Source organism: Nakaseomyces bracarensis (assembly GCF_045282275.1).
Source record: "Nakaseomyces bracarensis strain CBM3 chromosome Unknown Scaff13_0, whole genome shotgun sequence".
Classification (NCBI taxonomy): domain Eukaryota; kingdom Fungi; phylum Ascomycota; class Saccharomycetes; order Saccharomycetales; family Saccharomycetaceae; genus Nakaseomyces; species Nakaseomyces bracarensis.
This window is the reverse complement of record NW_027263959.1, coordinates 1846006-1865192: the sequence shown is the minus strand read 5'-3', so window position 1 is coordinate 1865192 and position 19187 is coordinate 1846006. Positions and strand designations below refer to the sequence as shown.

Here is a 19187-nt window from a genome sequence, read left to right as displayed (position 1 = left end):
ATCGATATATTATAACTTCTGAATAAACAAAGGGTATGCATATTTTAGTCGTTTAAATGCCTTTATGCTTCGATATTTGGTTGGTGCTAGCACACCGTGTTTCTTATTTTATTTATTTTTGGAGTCATTATTTAGTCTATAATAAAAAGAAAAAAAAAATTTGTTACATATAGAAAAAGGTAATTATTTATCCGTAAACAAAAAGACCTTCCCACTGGAGTTACCGCCCGCAATCCAGTTTTGCAAAGGGTGCCATCCAAGCACCGCCGGGACAGTCGCAGTAGCTAAATGTGCTAGTTGTTGCCCCTCACTATTATATATATCTATAGCTCTGCTCATGTTGGCAATTGCGAACACATTTTGGTCAGGTTTGAATCGGGCTTTCAAAATACTTGTCCATCTCCCACTTTGACAGTTGTGTTTCAATACTATCTTACTGTTCGTATCTAGATCCTCCGGTAGTGTGCCATTGACATCAAATAGTCTAATTGTATCGTCATAACCGTTACACACCAGCGTGCCATCAGTTGGTGAATAAGACACTGCTGACACACTTAACCTAGAGTCGAAAGTGGATACTATATCATGGCTATCGTAGTCCTCGTATTGAGACCATTCAGGCGTCACTACAGTTTTCCTGACGTCCCATATTCTTAACGTTCTATCTAATGATCCTGTAGCTATTTCGTATGGTCTTTGTGGATTTATAGCCATAGAACCTATCTTTTTATCGCTTAATCTCCAATACTTCATCTCACTAGGTTTCGCACGTAAATCCAATTGAGTAAATTCTCCGCCTAACGTAGTTATATATAGCACATTAGGGTTCTCATAACTGAATTGACAATCACTTACACCCATTGGATCTTCATATTGATTACGGAGAGTAGTAATATCTGCACTTTTTAAGTTGTTTAGGTTCAGTGTTCTGATAGATCCGTCATAGGAAGTAGTCAGGAGTGTTGAAGTGTCCGTTGGAAAACACTCAATTTTTCCTACATTTTTAGTAAAGAATTTAACCTTCGTAATATCAGGCTCAACCATATCATCTTCACCATTTTCCGCCAATGGATCATCGCGCACATTCCACAAACCAATCGTACCTGAAGTATCTCCTGCAACAATAAGTTTCTTTTCTGTAGAAGGATGGAAAAACATAGCTGAGATACGTTCATAGGTGATTTTTATTTCGTTGGGTTGAAATACATCGTACAGTTCTAGATCAAATGCATTTTGCTGTTTCTCGAGATTTGTGTCGTCTGAATTTTCGTTTTGACGCTTCCTGATAATATCAAAGAAATCTCCAGAGGAAAAGTTCTTATTTGAGAACTGCTTGAATTTGGACAATAATTCTTCCTCATCAACCCCATCCTCAGTCTTTATCAAATCACTTAATTTTACATCACCAATAACAGGCGTTTCCTTAACTTCTTCAAGAGATTCCAAATCTTGAGCTTTGCCCATTTTCATCAATTGCGTATCACTGACATTAGGGATACCCTTTTCATCCTCTAGTTTTTGTCCCATTAATCTTCTCGATCTTCTGGTAGGCATAGATACCTTCTTGTTGGCGTCATCATTTTTCTTTTTAACAGCAGCAATTTTCTTCTTCTTTTTAAGTCTTTCGTCATGCCTATTAACAGTATCAACACCGGCTTCTCTTTTAATATTATTAGCGGCTCCTTGTAATTGCAACTTTTTTAACAGATCATTATTTCTTTTTATATTTTCGAGTCTCTTTTTCTGAAAGTCAGTTAACTCTGCCCCAGCCATCCTATCAGAAATCTTTCAGTACTTTGAATCTTTACCTTAATGTGTATTTTTAGATCTCAATTTAACAATACTTAATATTAGGGATGAGCCTAAAATTAATCAATATCATTCATATTGCTTGAATCCAGTTAATTTTTCAAATATTTTCTCGCGATCGGGCATCTCATCTGGAAATAATTTGAAAAAAAAAAAAAGTCTATAAATATCCATTCAATAAGGAAACGCTTGATTTCGTTTCATATTAATTTTATGAGTGGTTTAGTGCAACACAGAGAATTAAACTATATAGATTAGACAATGAGTAATATTCTGAATGTATTTAATCCACCTCCTTCCAGAGAGCTCGATGAAGAAGAAACAAGGGACTGTATACCTTGTCAAATTATGAGTAGTGTTTTCGGTGTTGGCTTTGGTGGTTACTTGGCCTCCGGATATGCTTTCAAGTACACAGAAAACGATAAGAAAAAAGGAGTTACTTTACAAGAATTTAACACTAGGAACCCAATGTGGTGGAGGAATTCAATGAGAGGTTTAGGAGGTGTTTTAGTTCTGATGGGTTTAGCCAGAGGTGCTGAAGGATGGCTTTGGAATAAAGATAAAAAATATAAACCATTTTGAAATTAAAATAGTAGCTTAATTCGGATGTTACGAATTAATTGATCTTTTTGAATGAACAGTAAAATTTTCATGTTCTTTCTTCTAATTCAGCTAATAATTCTAATACCTGTATATATCGTTTATCCGTATAATATGTTATTTAATTAATGCTTATTCTAGAACGTCTAATAATACACCTAATATAAGTAGATCAAATTGATTTCGTCAAAGATCTGACCATTTGTAATAGCAGAAGGAAAAAAAATAGATCGGGTTAGTTTATTCCCTAAAATACATATGCTCCACTTTTTCCGTGTTGTATCAAAGTATTCAAAATAAAAGACAATTACTAGTTTCGAAATAAAAGACAATCAATAATATTTAAAAATTTGGAAAAATCAACAAAATAAAAATAAAAGACATAAAAATACCAAAATAAATAATTCCAATACCAAAAGTACCAAACCAAAAGTAAAAAAACCAAAAAAAGAAAAAAAAGAAAAAAAAATAATGAAACAAAGAAACACTGCGGATATTGATAGACTCATTTATGAATCACTTTGATCCCATAGATAATCGCGAGTTTTGAGATTTACCTCTTTGTTGTTCCAATTTAGAACGTTCTAACAACTCTTTTTTATAGGCCTTTTCTTCACTAAGACGCTGTTTGATGTCTTTGGTCCATTGTTTGAATGTATCAGTGGCAGCTTTTGTTCGATACTCTAGGATAAAAGGATGCTTCAGTAATTCTTGAAGCGATCCTCTCTCTTTTTCATCTTTTACACAACATCTGTTAATAAAGGCAACCATAGTCGGAGGTAAGATACTGGCCACCATAGCTGGTAATTTAGGTGCAGGTTCATTCACTATCCTTTGCAAAAGATCTAGGATACCATCGGGGGTATCATTGTGACCACCCAGAGGAAAGTCCCCAGTGAGAAGTTCTATAAGCATTAACCCAAGTGACCATACATCTCCCTTAGTGGTATATTTGTTACCTTGTATACGTTCGGGAGACATATAAGTTGAGGTGCCCACAAAGGTGTCAGCAATAGAATTGTTCAGTTTCCTAGAGACGCCGAAGTCACATAGTTTGATCTGACCCTTACTGTTAATCAGGACGTTCGATGGTTTAATATCACGGTGGATAATTTTGTAATTTTCATAGAGATAATTTAAGCCATTGAGTACTGAGTATGCGATCCTTGAAATAATCACTGGGTTGGAGAACCAGGTCTGCACTGGACTACTATCTCTCTGCACCATGTTACCTCTACTTCGCAGGGATTTATAAGTTCTACTGATGGTATCTAGAGAACCGCAATTCATATACTCCATCAAGATGATGACCTCGTTACCACCGTTCACAGCGACATCTGATGCAATGTTAAACGCGCCATAGAACTGCACCACGTTTCTATGTTCACCTATACTCCGCATAATCGTCAACTCTCTATAGATTTGCCGTTTCACAATCTCGTTGTTCTGTTCTATCATTATCGTCTTCTTCGCTATCACACGCGAACTCGGCACGTGCAACACTTTCATCACCGTGCCCGAGTTACCCGACCCGAGTTTCCCTAGTTGTACTAAGTCCTCCAAATCATAACCATGCTCCTCACTTATGGGTCTTATTGTATTATAACTCTTGGGAATAGGTGGTGGAGGTGCTATCCTACCATGTGGTTCATCACTAAGTTTCAACCGTCGCACCGCTGCCGTGGTAGAATCCGTCACTACAACCGTTGCATCAGCATCCTCTTTAGCCGCACTGAGTGACAGCTGTTTCAAATTCCGTCGTTCTAATGTCTTAACTTTAAACATTTATGAAGTCTTATTTGCTTGCCTTAGTCTTTTTTTTTTTTTCTGTCTTTCTCAATTTATACCGTTATCTCCTTTTTTTTTTAATTTAATTTCTGGCGTAAAAGTGAATGTTAAGAAACATAAAATACTATTAATTTTCCGTCCAGCAGAATGTAGTATTATAAGGGTCTTTAAAGGTTAGTTTTTAGTTATTTGTTTTTTTTGGTGTGTAATTATAACAAGTGATTTTAAGTAGGATAATAATTTTTTTTAAAGCAACAAAATTCTTTATGAGAGAGAGAGAATTAAAAAAAAAAAATTAAGTACTGAAGAAACCACGCGTACCAAAGAAAAAAAAAAAAATTAAAATACAATAAAAAATTTAAAAGAAAGTCAATATGCAATTCTCATCTAACATGCTCATACACCGCAACCCGCGCCTACCTTTCAAAGAAAATTCAAAGTAACATTTTTTTTTATTTCTTTTTAAAATTAGTTATTCTTCTTTTAACGTTACCCGGAATGGGTATTACTTAAGTTCAAAATTTGCTCTCTATCTCTTCACGAAATCTTTGTGATGGCATGTACGTACTAAACGATAGGAAGCTAAGAATACATATACTTATGATACCTCCAGTTCGTACCATATGATAGAACAAGGGTCCTCTTCTTGGTTTTTTTTTCTTGTAGGGATTAGGCTACGAGAAATTCTCTCTAGAGAGCCATTCTCTAGGTGTATTTGACAAAGGGGCGGAAAAGAACGAGAGGGAGAAGGGAGACGTAGTAGAAAAAGAAAGTAGAGAGGACATAACAAACAAGCGAAGGGGCATCCAGTGAAAAAATTGAGTATATACCTTAATACGATGGTTTGAATTTATTTATTTTTTTTTTTTTGTTTTAAACAGCATGTGAGAGAGGGAAGCCGGCCAAGAGCGACTGGAGTGACAAAGAGAGAGAGAGAGAGAGAGAAAATTTTTTTTATATATAAAAGGGATAGAAGAAGGGCCAGCCAAGAATTTCCTTTTTTTTTTTTTTTCTATTGCTTCTTATATAAATATAAACAGGAAGAAAAAAATCCATATTTCTCTGATAATATTTATTAAAGATAAGCTTAGAAAGGAAAAAGAATTATAAAAGGAACTTAGAAATTAAAACAAAGATAAAAAAGAAAGTACTCTCAATAATTGGTATCTTTTGTAAAAAAAATAAAGACTATAGAAGATAAATATCAAAACAACGAAAGCAACGACAATTAGGAAGTCCATTAATTTTTTAATAATTTCCCTTTTAAAGAAATAAAAATAATACTATTACAAGAAAAAAGAACTCTCTTTTAATAAAAAAAAAAACAAAATTTTTTTCTTTCTACCTATAGTATAATCCCTTTTCCACCAAACAAACAAACAAAAATGAGTGAAGAAAATACAGACTGGAAAGATAAGTTGAATTTACCAAAGAAGGATACTAGACCTCAAACTGATGATGTGCTGAATACGAAGGGTAATTCATTTGAAGATTTCTATCTGAAGAGGGAACTACTTATGGGTATCTTCGAAGCTGGTTTCGAGAAGCCATCTCCTATCCAGGAAGAAGCTATACCTGTGGCGATTACTGGGAGAGATATTCTGGCTAGAGCCAAGAATGGTACCGGTAAGACTGCAGCATTCGTTATTCCTACTCTTGAGAAGATTAAGCCTAAACTAAATAAGATTCAAGCCCTGATTATGGTGCCTACGAGAGAATTGGCTCTCCAGACATCCCAGGTCATTAGAACTCTAGGTAAGCATTGTGGTGTCTCTTGTATGGTCACCACTGGTGGTACCAATCTAAGAGATGATATCTTGAGACTAAACGAGACTGTTCACGTACTAGTAGGTACTCCTGGTAGAGTATTGGACTTGGCCTCCAGAAAAGTAGCAGACCTGTCAGATTGTTCTCTATTTGTTATGGATGAAGCCGATAAGATGTTGTCCCGTGACTTCAAGACTATTATTGAACAAGTGCTAACGTTTTTACCAAAACAACACCAATCGCTTTTATTTAGTGCTACTTTCCCATTGACTGTAAAAGAGTTCATGGTTAAGCACCTACATAAACCATATGAGATCAACTTAATGGAAGAGTTGACATTGAAAGGTATTACCCAATACTACGCATTCGTTGAAGAGAGACAAAAATTGCACTGTCTGAATACATTATTCTCTAAATTACAAATCAATCAAGCTATTATTTTCTGTAACTCTACTAATCGAGTCGAATTATTGGCTAAGAAGATTACAGACTTGGGCTATTCCTGTTATTACTCACATGCCAGAATGAAGCAACAGGACAGAAATAAGGTTTTTCATGATTTCCGTCAAGGTAAGGTTCGTACATTGGTCTGTTCGGATTTGCTAACTCGTGGTATCGATATCCAGGCTGTGAACGTTGTCATTAACTTTGATTTCCCAAAGACCGCAGAGACCTATTTGCATCGTATCGGTAGATCCGGTAGATTTGGTCACTTAGGTTTAGCTATCAATTTGATTAATTGGAATGATCGTTTCAACCTTTATAAAATCGAACAGGAATTAGGTACAGAAATTGCTGCTATTCCTGCTACTATTGACAAATCCTTATATGTTGCTGAAGACGATAGCTCTGTTCCTGTTCCTGTTCCAATTGAAGACCCACACATTGTACACCAAAGAAGATTACAAGAACAACAATACCAACAACAACAACAACAACAACAGCAACAACAGCATATGCAACAAGGTCAACAAAATGCCTATCCTCAGCAACAATCTTTCATTCCACCACAGCAGGGACAACCTCAATTTATGCCTATGCCTCAACAATATGTACAACAAATGAACCAACAACCAGGTATGCCTCCAAACCAACAATCAGCTCCTATGAACTACCCTCCACAACAAATGCCAACAGGTTTTGTTGGCCAACAAAGATATTGATTTTAGAAAAATGATAGATATAAAAATGTTAAAATGACGTTATGGATTTGTCATGAATTTGTACTATTTTTCGTTTCACTTTTTTTTACTATTTTATTTTATTTCTGTTACCGACTACACCATTCAAATCTAACACTTAATCATGTCCAATGTCATTTTTTTTTCTTACTATTTATTTTTCTCGTCACTGATTTCACTTCAAAAAAAAAATTATAAAACGGTTGGTTAATTTTACCTTCTTAAGATATTGTTAATCTTTTTTATTTTAAAGCTTATTATCCACTTTTCGTTTTTTTTTCCAACATAATTATTTTGCAAATTCTTTGAATTATTGGAATGCATATTACCTTACTGTACTTCAAAAAGGATACGCTCTTTTTATTTTCTTTGTCGCTCTTTTTTTTATTTTAATTCTGTCAACCAAGAAAATAAATAGAGTGAACTAGTTGTGAATATGTTTTTTACTAACTTTTGCATATGGTGTTTTTTCAAGTTTTTAATTTTTTTTTTCATCTGTTTTTATTTTCACCATTTGAGCTTTTCCCATATGAGCAACACCTTTAAGAACTTTATTACTTGGAAACCTTAAAAAAGGTAATCAAAGAATATGATTTTTAATGAAAAGCTTTATTTTTTTTTTTTTTTATTTTTTTTTGTCAAAAAAATTGAAAATATACAATATACTGATTAAATATTAGATGATTTTATTAGAACAGCTAAGATGATTTATCCTACCTAAATCATGTATATTTTACTACCATGCTATAACAGCATTGGATGCCATCTAAGCTATCTGTATATATTATGTTTTATACTATTATCACTATATTTCCCTTCTTTATGCACAATTGTACTCTTAATTCAATATTAAAGATTTTCTTGCTTTGATTAAAGAAAACCAACGCAGACGTGTTACGTATCATGTCCCTGAACTGCTATAATCATTTAACCTAGGTGGACATCAATTGTCGGAACTAATTAATAAGATAATATTGCAAAAAATAATATCAGAATATCATATACAACTGCTTGATTGCATGTGAGGGGAGGACTCTTTATATGTATATATTTAATACGTAATTTCTGTAAGTTATATACTACTTCAAAACATATATATTTGTGATAGAGGTACAATTAATTGGATTAGATCATAAATATAATGATACTTAAATTTGTTTATTTTTAATATTATATGATACTTTTATTTAGTATTTTTTTTTTAGGTTTTTAATTTTTTTAGTTTATTCTTTATATTATCAAGATTAATTTATTTCTCAACCTGTTCCCATTTACCTTCACTGCTCTCCTTCCAAATGGTTACTTTTCTGTCATCACCAGATACAGCCAATAGGTTACCAGATAGAGACCAGGAAACAGATCCTAATGGCTTTTCAAAACCAGTAGCATTTACCACAGCTTTACTCCATTTACCAGCTTTGTCGTCATTATTTCTAGTCCAAACCAAACAGGTTTTATCTTTAGAGACAGATGCCAAATACGATTGTAGTAGTGTCGTTGGAGACCAGTCTACAGCTGTTACCGCGTCAGTATGACCTTCTAATGTATCTTCCAATTCATATTCTTCCTTCTCTTTGTTATATGTCCAAATTTTCACCAAGTTATCATTACCACCACTGACAAAACGTCTAACATGCTCCTCATCTTCTTTAGTCGTGGAAGTCGTATTCGTAGGTGCAGCCCAACTGATACAATTAACGCCAAACCTGTGTGCCTCTATAATCTTCGTGGAAATAACTTGTCCATCTTTTAGGCCAAGAACTGAAATCTTACCCTCGGCCGAACCACATAACAGATACATACCATACTCATGTGGAGCCCACTTAACACAATTGACAGACGCAGAATGTACTGCAAGTGTATCCAAAGCAACCATACGTCCGTTTTGCTCCTTCCAAATCATAACACGGCCATCATAGCCACAAGTAGCCAATAATGTCTCTCCCAAACTAGGATGACACCAATCAGCATACCACACAGGACCAGCATGTCCAGTCAACGTCTCCAACGGCGTAACCCCACTCTCACTAACCTCAAATATCTTAACAGTCTTGTCACTAGAACATGTTGCCAACCTAGTACCATAGTAATTTAAAGCAGCATGGTGGATCACTTCTCCGTGAGCATTCTCAATCTTTACCATTTTTTTTTCTTTCTTTCTTTCTTTCCTTAGTCTTTCTTCCCTTTTAACTTTCTCCAATCGTTTCCTCTTACTTCCAATTGAATCAGTTCTTTTATATAAAAGTATCCTTCGTACTTCAAGTTCTTGTCTCTCTCTCTCTCTCCTGCCCTTCTGGCCTTAATTTTTTTTTTGTTTTTTTTTTTCTTCGTTGGCTCCCCCTTCGTCGGCTTTGTTATTTTTTTTTGGTGTGTCAATCAAAACTTTAAAGAGATCTCTAATTAGAAAGTGTTTTTAACGAGTGATGTATAGATCTTATTCATTAACTTATTTACTTATTTATTATTGAATGTGAGTAGAATTGGGATATTTGATAAAGGGTAGGGTGTTTTTAGAAAGTTCTGTGCAACGGGTTTTGTTTTAATATTGTACTCGGCGGCTTTCTTTTTTGATCCAAGGTGGAAAAACAACAAAAAACAACAATGGATATTCCAGGTGATACTATTGCAAGGTTAATGCATGAAATTGCATTTGAAGATAAGGAACATACAAGGATGAGTGAAGAAGTGGTGTCGAAGATACAACAATATATCGATGTGTTTGCTAAGGAAGCTGTAGTGAGATCTCTGGAGGCCTATGAAGAAAGGGTAGAAATGCAAGATCTTTCTCAGAAGGAAGAAGTTACTCATGAGGATTTAGAGTGTGTTGCTGGGTTATTGCTATTAGACATGTAGAACATGTCAGTTATTTGAAATGGGTTTTATGTTGTTTTTTTATCTTGATTCAAACCACAGAAATGTCCGTACAAGAGACCCAACTACCATTGATAGAAAAAAAAAGAAATATTAGAAAAATACTCTTACAACACGAAAACTAATTTAAAAAAATTAAACCAAAAAAAAATACACAACGTATTATAACGAAAAATAAAATTAAAGGTAATTCCATCCAGTAAATTTAGGATACTTTAAAAAAAAAAAAGGAAGTCAATTGATTTTTTTTAGTGAGGTGTAAAGAAAACTGTTTTTTATATCTTTCGTTTGTTTTTGTTTTTGGTAATATTGGTAGTATTTTATGCTCGCTAGAGTGATATATCGTTCTTCATTACTGCGAACCTACAAACCTTACCAGCGTGTATACGAGAAATTATTGGGCATTTTAGTTGGAAATAGAATAAATCAATATAACACAATGTCTAGCAAGAAACAGGCTACGTTAGCTAGGTTTTTCGGATCTATGAAGAACTCTAAAGAAGAAAAAACTGTGACTAAAACTGATCAGGTTCAGGTCAATGACACCCTTAAATCGGACGAGACCAATAATAAAGAGCCCATTGGACAAGATGAATTGCCAATTAAGCAAGAGAAGTCAATAGCTAATGAGGAGAGATCGATAACCAACGCGGAGGAATCAGAAATCAATAAGGATGATGAACATTCCTTAAAGAAGATGAAAACTGAAAACCTAAATGGCGACATTAAGCCATTGATTACATCAAAAATAAAAAATAACGAAGGGACTCCTATATCTGAAATGCCAAGAAAGGAAAATAAAAAATTTTTCTGTAAAGTTCCATATTCTGAACTCTGTGATCTCTTTGAAGAAATCGAGAAGACATCATCAAGACTTGCCATCATTAAACTTTGTGCTGATTTTTTCATTAAAATAATGAAAGATGACCCTCAGAATTTGGTTCCAGTCACTTTTCTATTTATTAATAAACTAGGGCCAGATTATGAACCCGGCTTAGAATTGGGACTCGGAGAGAACTTATTGATGAAAACAATAAGTGAATCATGTGGTAAATCAATGGCTCAAATTAAGAATCAGTATAGGGAGATTGGTGATCTAGGCCGAATTGCTTTAGAAGCTAGGAATGTACAGCCTACCATGTTTAAACCAAAACCATTAGTAGTTGGAGAAGTTTTTGAAAATCTGAAGACGATAGCGAAGTCCCAAGGTAAGGATTCTCAGACAAAAAAAATGAAACTGATCAAGAGAATGTTAACAGCATGTCAAGGTACAGAAGCGAAATTCTTGATCAGATCACTCGAGTCTAAACTAAGAATTGGTCTGGCTGAGAAAACAGTATTAATCGCACTATCTAAGGCTCTTCTTGTTCATGATGAAAAATATAGGGACAAAGAGCCTGCAATGGATGTAGTAGAGCAAGCCGAACAGAAAATAAGAGACGCTTTCTGTCAAGTGCCCAATTATGAGATGGTTATAAACGCATGTTTGGATTACGGTATCATGAACTTAGACGAGCACTGTACTATACAACCTGGTATTCCTCTAAAGCCTATGTTGGCCAAACCAACTAAAGCAATCAGCGAAGTCCTAGATCGTTTTCAAGGGCAAACATTCACTTCTGAGTACAAATATGATGGTGAACGTGCTCAAGTACATCTTCTAAATGATGGTAGTATGAGAATCTATTCAAGGAATGGTGAAAATATGACCGAAAGGTATCCTGAAATTCAAATTAAAGACTTCCTTGCCAATCCAGATACTACTACCTCACTAATTTTAGATTGTGAAGCTGTGGCTTGGGATAAGGAGCAGAACAAAATTCTGCCATTTCAAGTACTAACTACAAGGAAGAGAAAAGATGTTAATATTAATGAAGTTAAAGTCCGTGTATGTTTGTTCGCCTTCGATATTTTATTACACAATGAAGCTAGATTAATCAACGAGCCATTAAGTAAGAGAAGAGAGATGTTAAGTCAAGTAACGAAACCAGTAGAAGGCGAATTTCAGTATGCAACACAAATGACAACTAGCAATTTAGATGAGCTACAAAAATTCTTAGACGATAGTGTTAAGAACTCTTGTGAGGGCTTAATGGTTAAAATGTTGGATGGACCAGAGTCTCACTATGAACCGAGTAAAAGGTCAAGAAATTGGCTTAAGTTGAAGAAGGATTACCTAGAAGGTGTTGGTGATTCATTAGACTTATGCGTGTTGGGGGCCTATTTCGGTAGGGGTAAAAGAACAGGAACTTATGGTGGTTTCTTATTGGGTTGTTATAACACTGATAGCGAGGATTTTGAAACTTGCTGTAAAATTGGAACTGGATTTTCTGAGGAAATGTTACAGACTCTCTACGAGAAACTATCACCAACAGTAATCGACGGTCCTAAATCAACATATATATTTGATTCTAGCGCCGAACCAGATGTATGGTTTGAACCTACAATGTTATTTGAGGTTCTAACTGCTGATCTTTCGCTGTCTCCAATTTATAAGGCTGGTAGTTCAGTTTATGAAAAAGGGATCTCATTAAGATTTCCACGTTTCCTGAGGATTAGAGAGGATAAATCTGTAGAAGATGCTACTTCTTCAGAACAAGTAATCGAGATGTACCAAACTCAAAGCCATGTAGCTAATTAACCAATTTAATATATATTTTCTTCTGAACGTTATTGTCGAAGAAATATAGTATGCTTAAGATAGAAGTTTTATCATTTTTTGATCATGAATTATTAATTGAATTTGTTAATAAAAACATAAAATAAATATTATTACATAATGGCATTATAGAATAATAGAAAATCTCTTTGACATTTTTCCCACCTTTGTGGATCGAAAAATACATAAGAGCCTCTTTCACTCAGCCCATCAGCCGAAACCACAGGTTCCATCATCGGATCCTTCGTCAGCCAAGCTTTTAGAGTCTTGTGGTAACGCCAATTACGTTTTCTCAGTTCTAGATATGTTAGTTCTTGGATTACAGTACCAGGATGTTTGTAGAATAAATAGAAAAGTGTTTCGTCTTGGAACAGTGCGACTCTCTGCTGGTCAGCTTGCACATTATCAAATGTTGGTGGGGTGGTTGGCGATTGTAGAACATCTGATATATTTGTAAAAGATTCCGGTGTGAAAAATTTCGGTTCTACCTCACTTCTCGATGTCTCAGCCCAGGGACTTTGGAATGTATCTAATACTCTATAATGTTTCGAGTCACCTGGAATACCCAGGGAATGCAGCATGGACGACAGATCTGTCCCAATTGTCATCGAGTGGTCGTATATCTTCGAATTATCCTCACCATTCTTAATTAAGGGCACTAAAGCCTGTAATCCAAATTTGTTCATTTTATTTCGTTTGTTGTTTATTAGTTATCCTAATTAATATTATCAGTTTATATTTCCTTAACTAATATAAGACTCCGTGATAGAATACTTCCAATTATCCTCGCTTGTTCCCTTTTTGCAGCAAAATATAATTCCTATTAAAGAGTATTTCGTTTAAAAAAAAGAACAATTTATAGCTAATTATCTTCAATTAGTTATCGTTAAATAAATTTATAAACCTCCTGGTTGTACTGGGGTTCAATCTTGGTTTTAAATACCATCGTCACCTTCAGTATTCACCTTTTCACATTAATACTCCTCGGGTCAAGCGTCGTTCCTAGTGACTGAAAAATTTAAAGTAAATATGTTGGGCTCATCGCATTATTATTTTATGTATTAAGTGAGTTGTAACTGCCGTCTGTATGTGACAAGTCAGTCAAATCTCTTTTATATAGATATATAGAAATCAGGAATTAAAGGAAATAACAAATATTAACTCTAAATATGTCAAGAAGATATCAGCCAAATTTATTGATCACTGGAACACCAGGTTGTGGTAAGACTACTACATGCGAGTTATTGAAGAGGAACCTAGAAGGTTACAAATACTACAACATCTCTGATTTTGCTGAAGAACACAAATGTTATGATGGCTATGATGAAGCTCGTAAATCCCATATTGTTGACGATGATCTATTACTAGATGAGTTAGAACCTCTACTGAGACAAGGTAAGAGTATTATTGATTGGCACGTCAACGATGTCTTCCCTGAGAGACTTATAGATCTGGTTGTAGTTCTCAGAACTGATAATAGTAAATTGTATGATAGATTAAAATCTAGAGGATACCATGACTCTAAGATTGACGAGAACCTGGATGCAGAAATTATGGGTGTAGTGCTACAGGATGCACAAGAATCATATGAGCCAGAAATTGTTGTTGAGTTGCAAAGTGACTCCACCGAAGACATGGAAAATAACGTCGATAGAATTGTATCCTGGGTAAAATCTTGGATAGAACAACATGAAGATGGTGCATCGAATGAGTTAGAAAATGGAAAGAAATATACTTCATACTCTTCCTCCGAGGAAGAAGAGGTAAACGAAAATGAAGAAGAAGAAAGTGAAACTGATGAATCTTCATAGATAGTCTATATAATCTTCATACGTATTTTTGTTCACTTTTAGAGAATAACGATTCCTTATCAAAACCTTATTTTATGTTTTTTTTTGCCCGTTCTCTAACCTTCCCATTCATCGGTATTATCATTCCGCCGTCCCTTAAATATCCCGATTTGTGTTTCTCTATGGGTTGTCAGAGAAACCTTCCCACAGGTAGATCCTTTTAACGGTGAAAAAAAAAAAAAAATTTTTTTTCCCACCTCGACGAAAAATTTTTAGAAGAAAAAAAAATCGATGAGCTTTTATGCGATGAGCTTCAGTGGGGCTACAATAAAATATCAGAAATTGAAAATTTCATATCTAATCAACTATAAGTAATAATAAAATTAATTAAGTAATCTGTTGCAAATTTTCTTCTAATATTAATATTCATTCGTTTGTTCTAAATTCTAACCCCCTAAGATACTTATCATTTTAAGGATTTAAGCGTTATTGCTCTAAATAAAATAAAATAAAATAAAATAAAATAAAATAATTGAGATCAATTGGAATTATTTAAAATAAAATTTGTTCTACCCGTTAGCTATCATATTAGATTATCTTAATATTGGATGTTTAAGAGTATCTCCGTCAACTAAACTTTACTTTCATTAATAAAAAAACACAAAATTGATATAATAATATACTTAATCCAAAACATTGGTTTTTATGTTATTTATTTTCGATTAAGAATTCGGATAGAACCATATTAGAGAAAACCAACCCATTATGCACTATGTTATATTAGAAATAAAAACTAAAGGAGAAGATGTACATGACTTGGCACTCTCAGAGTTCGGATACCAAATTATTGATTCAGAAACGTTGGTCCCATGTATTGATCCTACTATATTTGAGTTATCTGATGACGATGTTTCACTAAAGGATGCAATTAAAAAACTAATAGCTGATATCGAAGAGAATTGTGAGAAAAAAGAAAATATAGTGGATTCTGAGCATCCAAATGAGGGCGCTAAAAATTTTGTATTCTGTACTCTAAATTCTAATTGGGATATCAGAGTGAATTTGATACATGCTGCTCAGAAAGAAAATATTGATTTACCTAGCTATTTGATACATCCAGTTATTTTTGACTTAAGAAAAGAATTTTCCTTGTGGCTCATTAATCATCCTCAAAATAAAGAGTCCGAACAGATGAATGAAGTTGATACCGAACTGCAATCTAGACCTAAATCAACTAACAATAATGATGACGAACACTTAGCATTAATAATCAACTCACTAAAGATAACCACGGAATATAACAAGTTGATTGAAGATATAAATGATGCATCATTTAGTACAAATTTGACGCGCATTATTCTAATCGCATTACATGAAAACTGTACTTCAGAAGAAGATGAGCTTACAATTTTAACTAGACCTTATGATTTAGAGCTTGACTACCGAAACTTCCTGGAAGAAGGATCTAAAGTAGTATATATCAACAATATACCCGCTGAAACAACACAAAACGACCTCGAAAATTGGTTCAATACATATAATTTGAAACCTATTGGTTGTTGGACACTAAGAAACTTCAGTGATGGTATATTTTTGAAATCACAGAAGAATAGTAATAGTGTTGCTTCAGATAATATCATTGGTTTTATTATTTTTCAATCTCATGATGACGCAAGGTTAAGTGTTAATGAAAATGCACAAATTTTTAGGGTCTCCAACTCTAAAAATAACAAAACTTCGGAGGAATTAATTGAAATACAGCCTTCCTCAATAAAGCTGCTCGAAAAGGTACAAGATAATCTTGTGCCATTTCCACAGAATAAGAACAAACCTAGACCAGGTGATTGGAATTGCCCATCTTGTGGATTTTCAAACTTTCAGAGAAGGACAGCATGTTTCAGGTGCTCCTTCCCTATACCTAATAGTGTGTCTGGCAATTTAAACAAATATTCTAACCCCCCCGTTAATAATAACTCTAATTTGGCAAAAGGTTATGGCAATTTATATAACAGACCTTCGAGCCCGCAATTAAACTGGAATAAAGGAAGCTTACATCAGAATTATCAACTAAACCAGCAACAACAAAAGCAACAGCAACAGCTACAACATTTGCAACAAGTTCAACAAACTTACCAGATGTATGCAGCAAATAGGGCTAGTAACAATATAGCTCATTCACCTCTGAGCAACACTTACAGGTATAACTTTAATGGTTCTATGAATAATGCCAACACATATACTTCCAATAGTTATAATAAATTAAATCAAGGTGTCAGTAATAATGCTGTTGCCTATGGCAATTTATCAAATGTTCAAAATATGTACAACTCCAATACCAATATGGGAATTGCGAACAGTAATACTAATAACAATAATGTCAACACTATACATACTGGGTCTAATGTGCCATTTAGAGCAGGTGACTGGAAATGTATTAGTTGTTTTTATCATAACTTTGCCAAAAATATTGTTTGTCTACGATGTGGTGGTCCAAAATCATTAAATGAAACGAAGCAAAATCAAGCCATTTCTGAAAAACACCTAAATAATGGCGATCAAATGGTCAGTACGACTAATAAAACAAACACTGCTATTGTAGGGGATAATTCCCAAATTGCTGTTCAGTATGGTCTAAATGCTGCATATCCATATCTTAATGCATCATCTGGGAATTTTAATGATATTTCAGCAGATAAAATAAAAGATAGACAGGAAGTCCGTGTATCAAATTTGTAACGCATAAATCTATTGGTATTCAAAGAAATTGGGGGTGTTTGTTCTAAATTTAGATAATCCGAACTGTGATTGATACAGCACGGATCGAATTATGGATAATTACAAATATTTATTAAATTTTCAATTCGAGGTTTTTAAAATCCATTCATTCATTTTGTGGATAAGTTTTGTTCATGTTCATGTTTATTTTCATTATACTATATACCTTCTTAGGTAGGTTACATGCATTTTTGTAGAGGGTTTTTGTTGTTTAATATTTTTATATTTATAAATTTTATATATCTTAACTTCGGCATTTTGTAAACTATAAATTATGTTTTAAATTTCAAATACTCCATTCCAGTAAAAAGAAGTTGATCGATTTGAAGGAAAACGGATTATTGTTGTATTAAGTATTACGATGAGATGAATGTATGGATTATTATATAGATATAAAGGATAAAACAGTAACTTTTATTCTATCTAGAAGTTTAAAACTGTTCTTAGACATTCACCCTTGTGTAGGTCGTCAAAAGCTTGGTTGATTTCATCAAATTCTCTCTTGTGGGTGATGAACTCGTCAACCTTTAAATCACCCCTTTTATATTGTTCAATCAAACCACCCATCTCGGATCTACCTTTAATACCACCGAAAGCCGAACCTTTCCAGACTCTACCAGTGACCAATTGGAAAGGTCTTGTAGAAATTTCTTCACCAGCAGCAGCAACACCGATAATAATGGATTGACCCCAACCCTTATGACAAGCTTCCAATGCATCACGCATGACTTTGGTGTTACCAGTACAGTCAAAGGTATGATCTAAACCACCGTCTGTCATGTCAATTAATTTGGAAACAATAGTTTCACCTTCCTTCAAATCGGTTTTTGGATTGACAAAATCGGTAGCGCCGAATTGGAAACAGTAGTCTTTCTTTTGATCATTAGTGTCAACTGCAATAATCTTAGAAGCTTTTCTTAGAGCAGCACCTTGCACAACAGAAAGACCAACAGTACCACAACCGAAAACAGCTACGGTGTCACCTTCTTGAACATTAGCAGTTTTAGTAGCAGCACCAAAACCAGTAGTGACACCACAGCCCAATAGACAAACACTTTCCAATGGAGCAGATTCATCAATAGCTACGACACTGACATCAGCAACGACTGTGTACTCTGAGAATGTAGAACAACCCATGAAATGGTATAAGGTATCACCCTTCTTGTTGTGGAATCTAGAGGTTCCATCTGGCATAACACCTTTACCTTGCGTGGCTCTAACAGCACCACATAGGTTAGTCTTACCACTCAAACAGAACTTACATTTCTTACATTCAGCAGTGTAAAGTGCGATGACATGGTCACCTGGCTTAACATTGGTAACTCCTTCACCAACAGACTCCACAATACCAGCACCTTCGTGTCCTAGGACACATGGAAATAAACCCTCAGGGTCAACACCAGACAAAGTGTATGCATCAGTGTGACAAACCGCAGTGTTCACAATCTTAATACGAACCTCATGAGCCTTTGGTGCATCCACTGTGATTTCTTCAACTACCAATGGCTTACCGGCCTCATAAGAGACAGCAGCTTTACATTGAATTGGCTTACCTTCAGACATTGTACTTGTATTTATGACTTTTCTGTAGTTACTGCGAGAATAAATATCGTACTTAATTAATCAATTCTTATAATTGAAATAGATAATCTATGAATTAATATCAAAATAATAGTAATAAAAAAAAAGGAATGTTGCCACCCGGCTTAACAGTTAATTTAATTAAAATTTCTAGGAATTTTTTAAGGAAAAAAAAAGAAAAGTATAATATTTCAATAGAGAGAGAGAGATAGAAACCGTTGTTACAATGGAAATCGCTTTTATGCTTTCAATCGCATTGTTTTAGTTATAAAGACGAGGTGGCAAGCAAACTGTTCGCAGGCCAACTATGTCACATGAAAAAAATAGTGATCTATCACGTGTAAGAACATATTTAAGTAAGAGCAT

At 34.3% G+C, this 19187-nt stretch overlaps 11 protein-coding genes across 11 annotated transcripts; 6 read left to right on the top strand and 5 right to left on the bottom strand.

The window, feature by feature from the left end:
- Window positions 1-183: 183 nt before the first annotated feature.
- On the bottom strand, window positions 184-1773 carry CMR1 (Cmr1p; the record flags this gene model as incomplete). Its single annotated transcript, XM_071055018.1, has 1 exon — window positions 184-1773. The coding sequence occupies one exon, from the start codon at window positions 1771-1773 to the stop codon at window positions 184-186; it is 1590 nt and encodes a 529-aa protein (XP_070909711.1).
- Window positions 1774-2070: 297 nt separating this feature from the next.
- DMO2 (Dmo2p) lies at window positions 2071-2391 on the top strand (the record flags this gene model as incomplete). Its single annotated transcript, XM_071055017.1, has 1 exon — window positions 2071-2391. One exon carries the CDS (start codon window positions 2071-2073, stop codon window positions 2389-2391), a length of 321 nt encoding a protein of 106 aa, XP_070909710.1.
- A 534-nt stretch (window positions 2392-2925) lies between these two features.
- On the bottom strand, window positions 2926-4194 carry STE7 (mitogen-activated protein kinase kinase STE7; the record flags this gene model as incomplete). Its single annotated transcript, XM_071055016.1, has 1 exon — window positions 2926-4194. The coding sequence occupies one exon, from the start codon at window positions 4192-4194 to the stop codon at window positions 2926-2928; it is 1269 nt and encodes a 422-aa protein (XP_070909709.1).
- Window positions 4195-5582: 1388 nt separating this feature from the next.
- Window positions 5583-7127, top strand: DHH1 (DExD/H-box ATP-dependent RNA helicase DHH1; the record flags this gene model as incomplete). Its single annotated transcript, XM_071055015.1, has 1 exon — window positions 5583-7127. The coding sequence occupies one exon, from the start codon at window positions 5583-5585 to the stop codon at window positions 7125-7127; it is 1545 nt and encodes a 514-aa protein (XP_070909708.1).
- Window positions 7128-8394: 1267 nt separating this feature from the next.
- RNJ42_04850 (Protein transport protein SEC13) lies at window positions 8395-9288 on the bottom strand (the record flags this gene model as incomplete). The annotated part of the gene is made up of 1 exon (XM_071055014.1): window positions 8395-9288. One exon carries the CDS (start codon window positions 9286-9288, stop codon window positions 8395-8397), a length of 894 nt encoding a protein of 297 aa, XP_070909707.1.
- Window positions 9289-9746: 458 nt separating this feature from the next.
- On the top strand, window positions 9747-9998 carry MHF2 (Mhf2p; the record flags this gene model as incomplete). The annotated part of the gene is made up of 1 exon (XM_071055013.1): window positions 9747-9998. The coding sequence occupies one exon, from the start codon at window positions 9747-9749 to the stop codon at window positions 9996-9998; it is 252 nt and encodes an 83-aa protein (XP_070909706.1).
- Window positions 9999-10338: 340 nt separating this feature from the next.
- Window positions 10339-12657, top strand: CDC9 (DNA ligase (ATP) CDC9; the record flags this gene model as incomplete). Its single annotated transcript, XM_071055012.1, has 1 exon — window positions 10339-12657. The coding sequence occupies one exon, from the start codon at window positions 10339-10341 to the stop codon at window positions 12655-12657; it is 2319 nt and encodes a 772-aa protein (XP_070909705.1).
- Window positions 12658-12788: 131 nt separating this feature from the next.
- Window positions 12789-13361, bottom strand: CDC36 (CCR4-NOT core subunit CDC36; the record flags this gene model as incomplete). Its single annotated transcript, XM_071055011.1, has 1 exon — window positions 12789-13361. The coding sequence occupies one exon, from the start codon at window positions 13359-13361 to the stop codon at window positions 12789-12791; it is 573 nt and encodes a 190-aa protein (XP_070909704.1).
- Window positions 13362-13844: 483 nt separating this feature from the next.
- FAP7 (nucleoside-triphosphatase) lies at window positions 13845-14486 on the top strand (the record flags this gene model as incomplete). Its single annotated transcript, XM_071055010.1, has 1 exon — window positions 13845-14486. The coding sequence occupies one exon, from the start codon at window positions 13845-13847 to the stop codon at window positions 14484-14486; it is 642 nt and encodes a 213-aa protein (XP_070909703.1).
- A 744-nt stretch (window positions 14487-15230) lies between these two features.
- On the top strand, window positions 15231-17201 carry NRP1 (Nrp1p; the record flags this gene model as incomplete). The annotated part of the gene is made up of 1 exon (XM_071055009.1): window positions 15231-17201. One exon carries the CDS (start codon window positions 15231-15233, stop codon window positions 17199-17201), a length of 1971 nt encoding a protein of 656 aa, XP_070909702.1.
- A 462-nt stretch (window positions 17202-17663) lies between these two features.
- SFA1 (bifunctional alcohol dehydrogenase/S-(hydroxymethyl)glutathione dehydrogenase) lies at window positions 17664-18803 on the bottom strand (the record flags this gene model as incomplete). Its single annotated transcript, XM_071055008.1, has 1 exon — window positions 17664-18803. One exon carries the CDS (start codon window positions 18801-18803, stop codon window positions 17664-17666), a length of 1140 nt encoding a protein of 379 aa, XP_070909701.1.
- Between the last annotated feature and the right edge of the window lie 384 nt (window positions 18804-19187).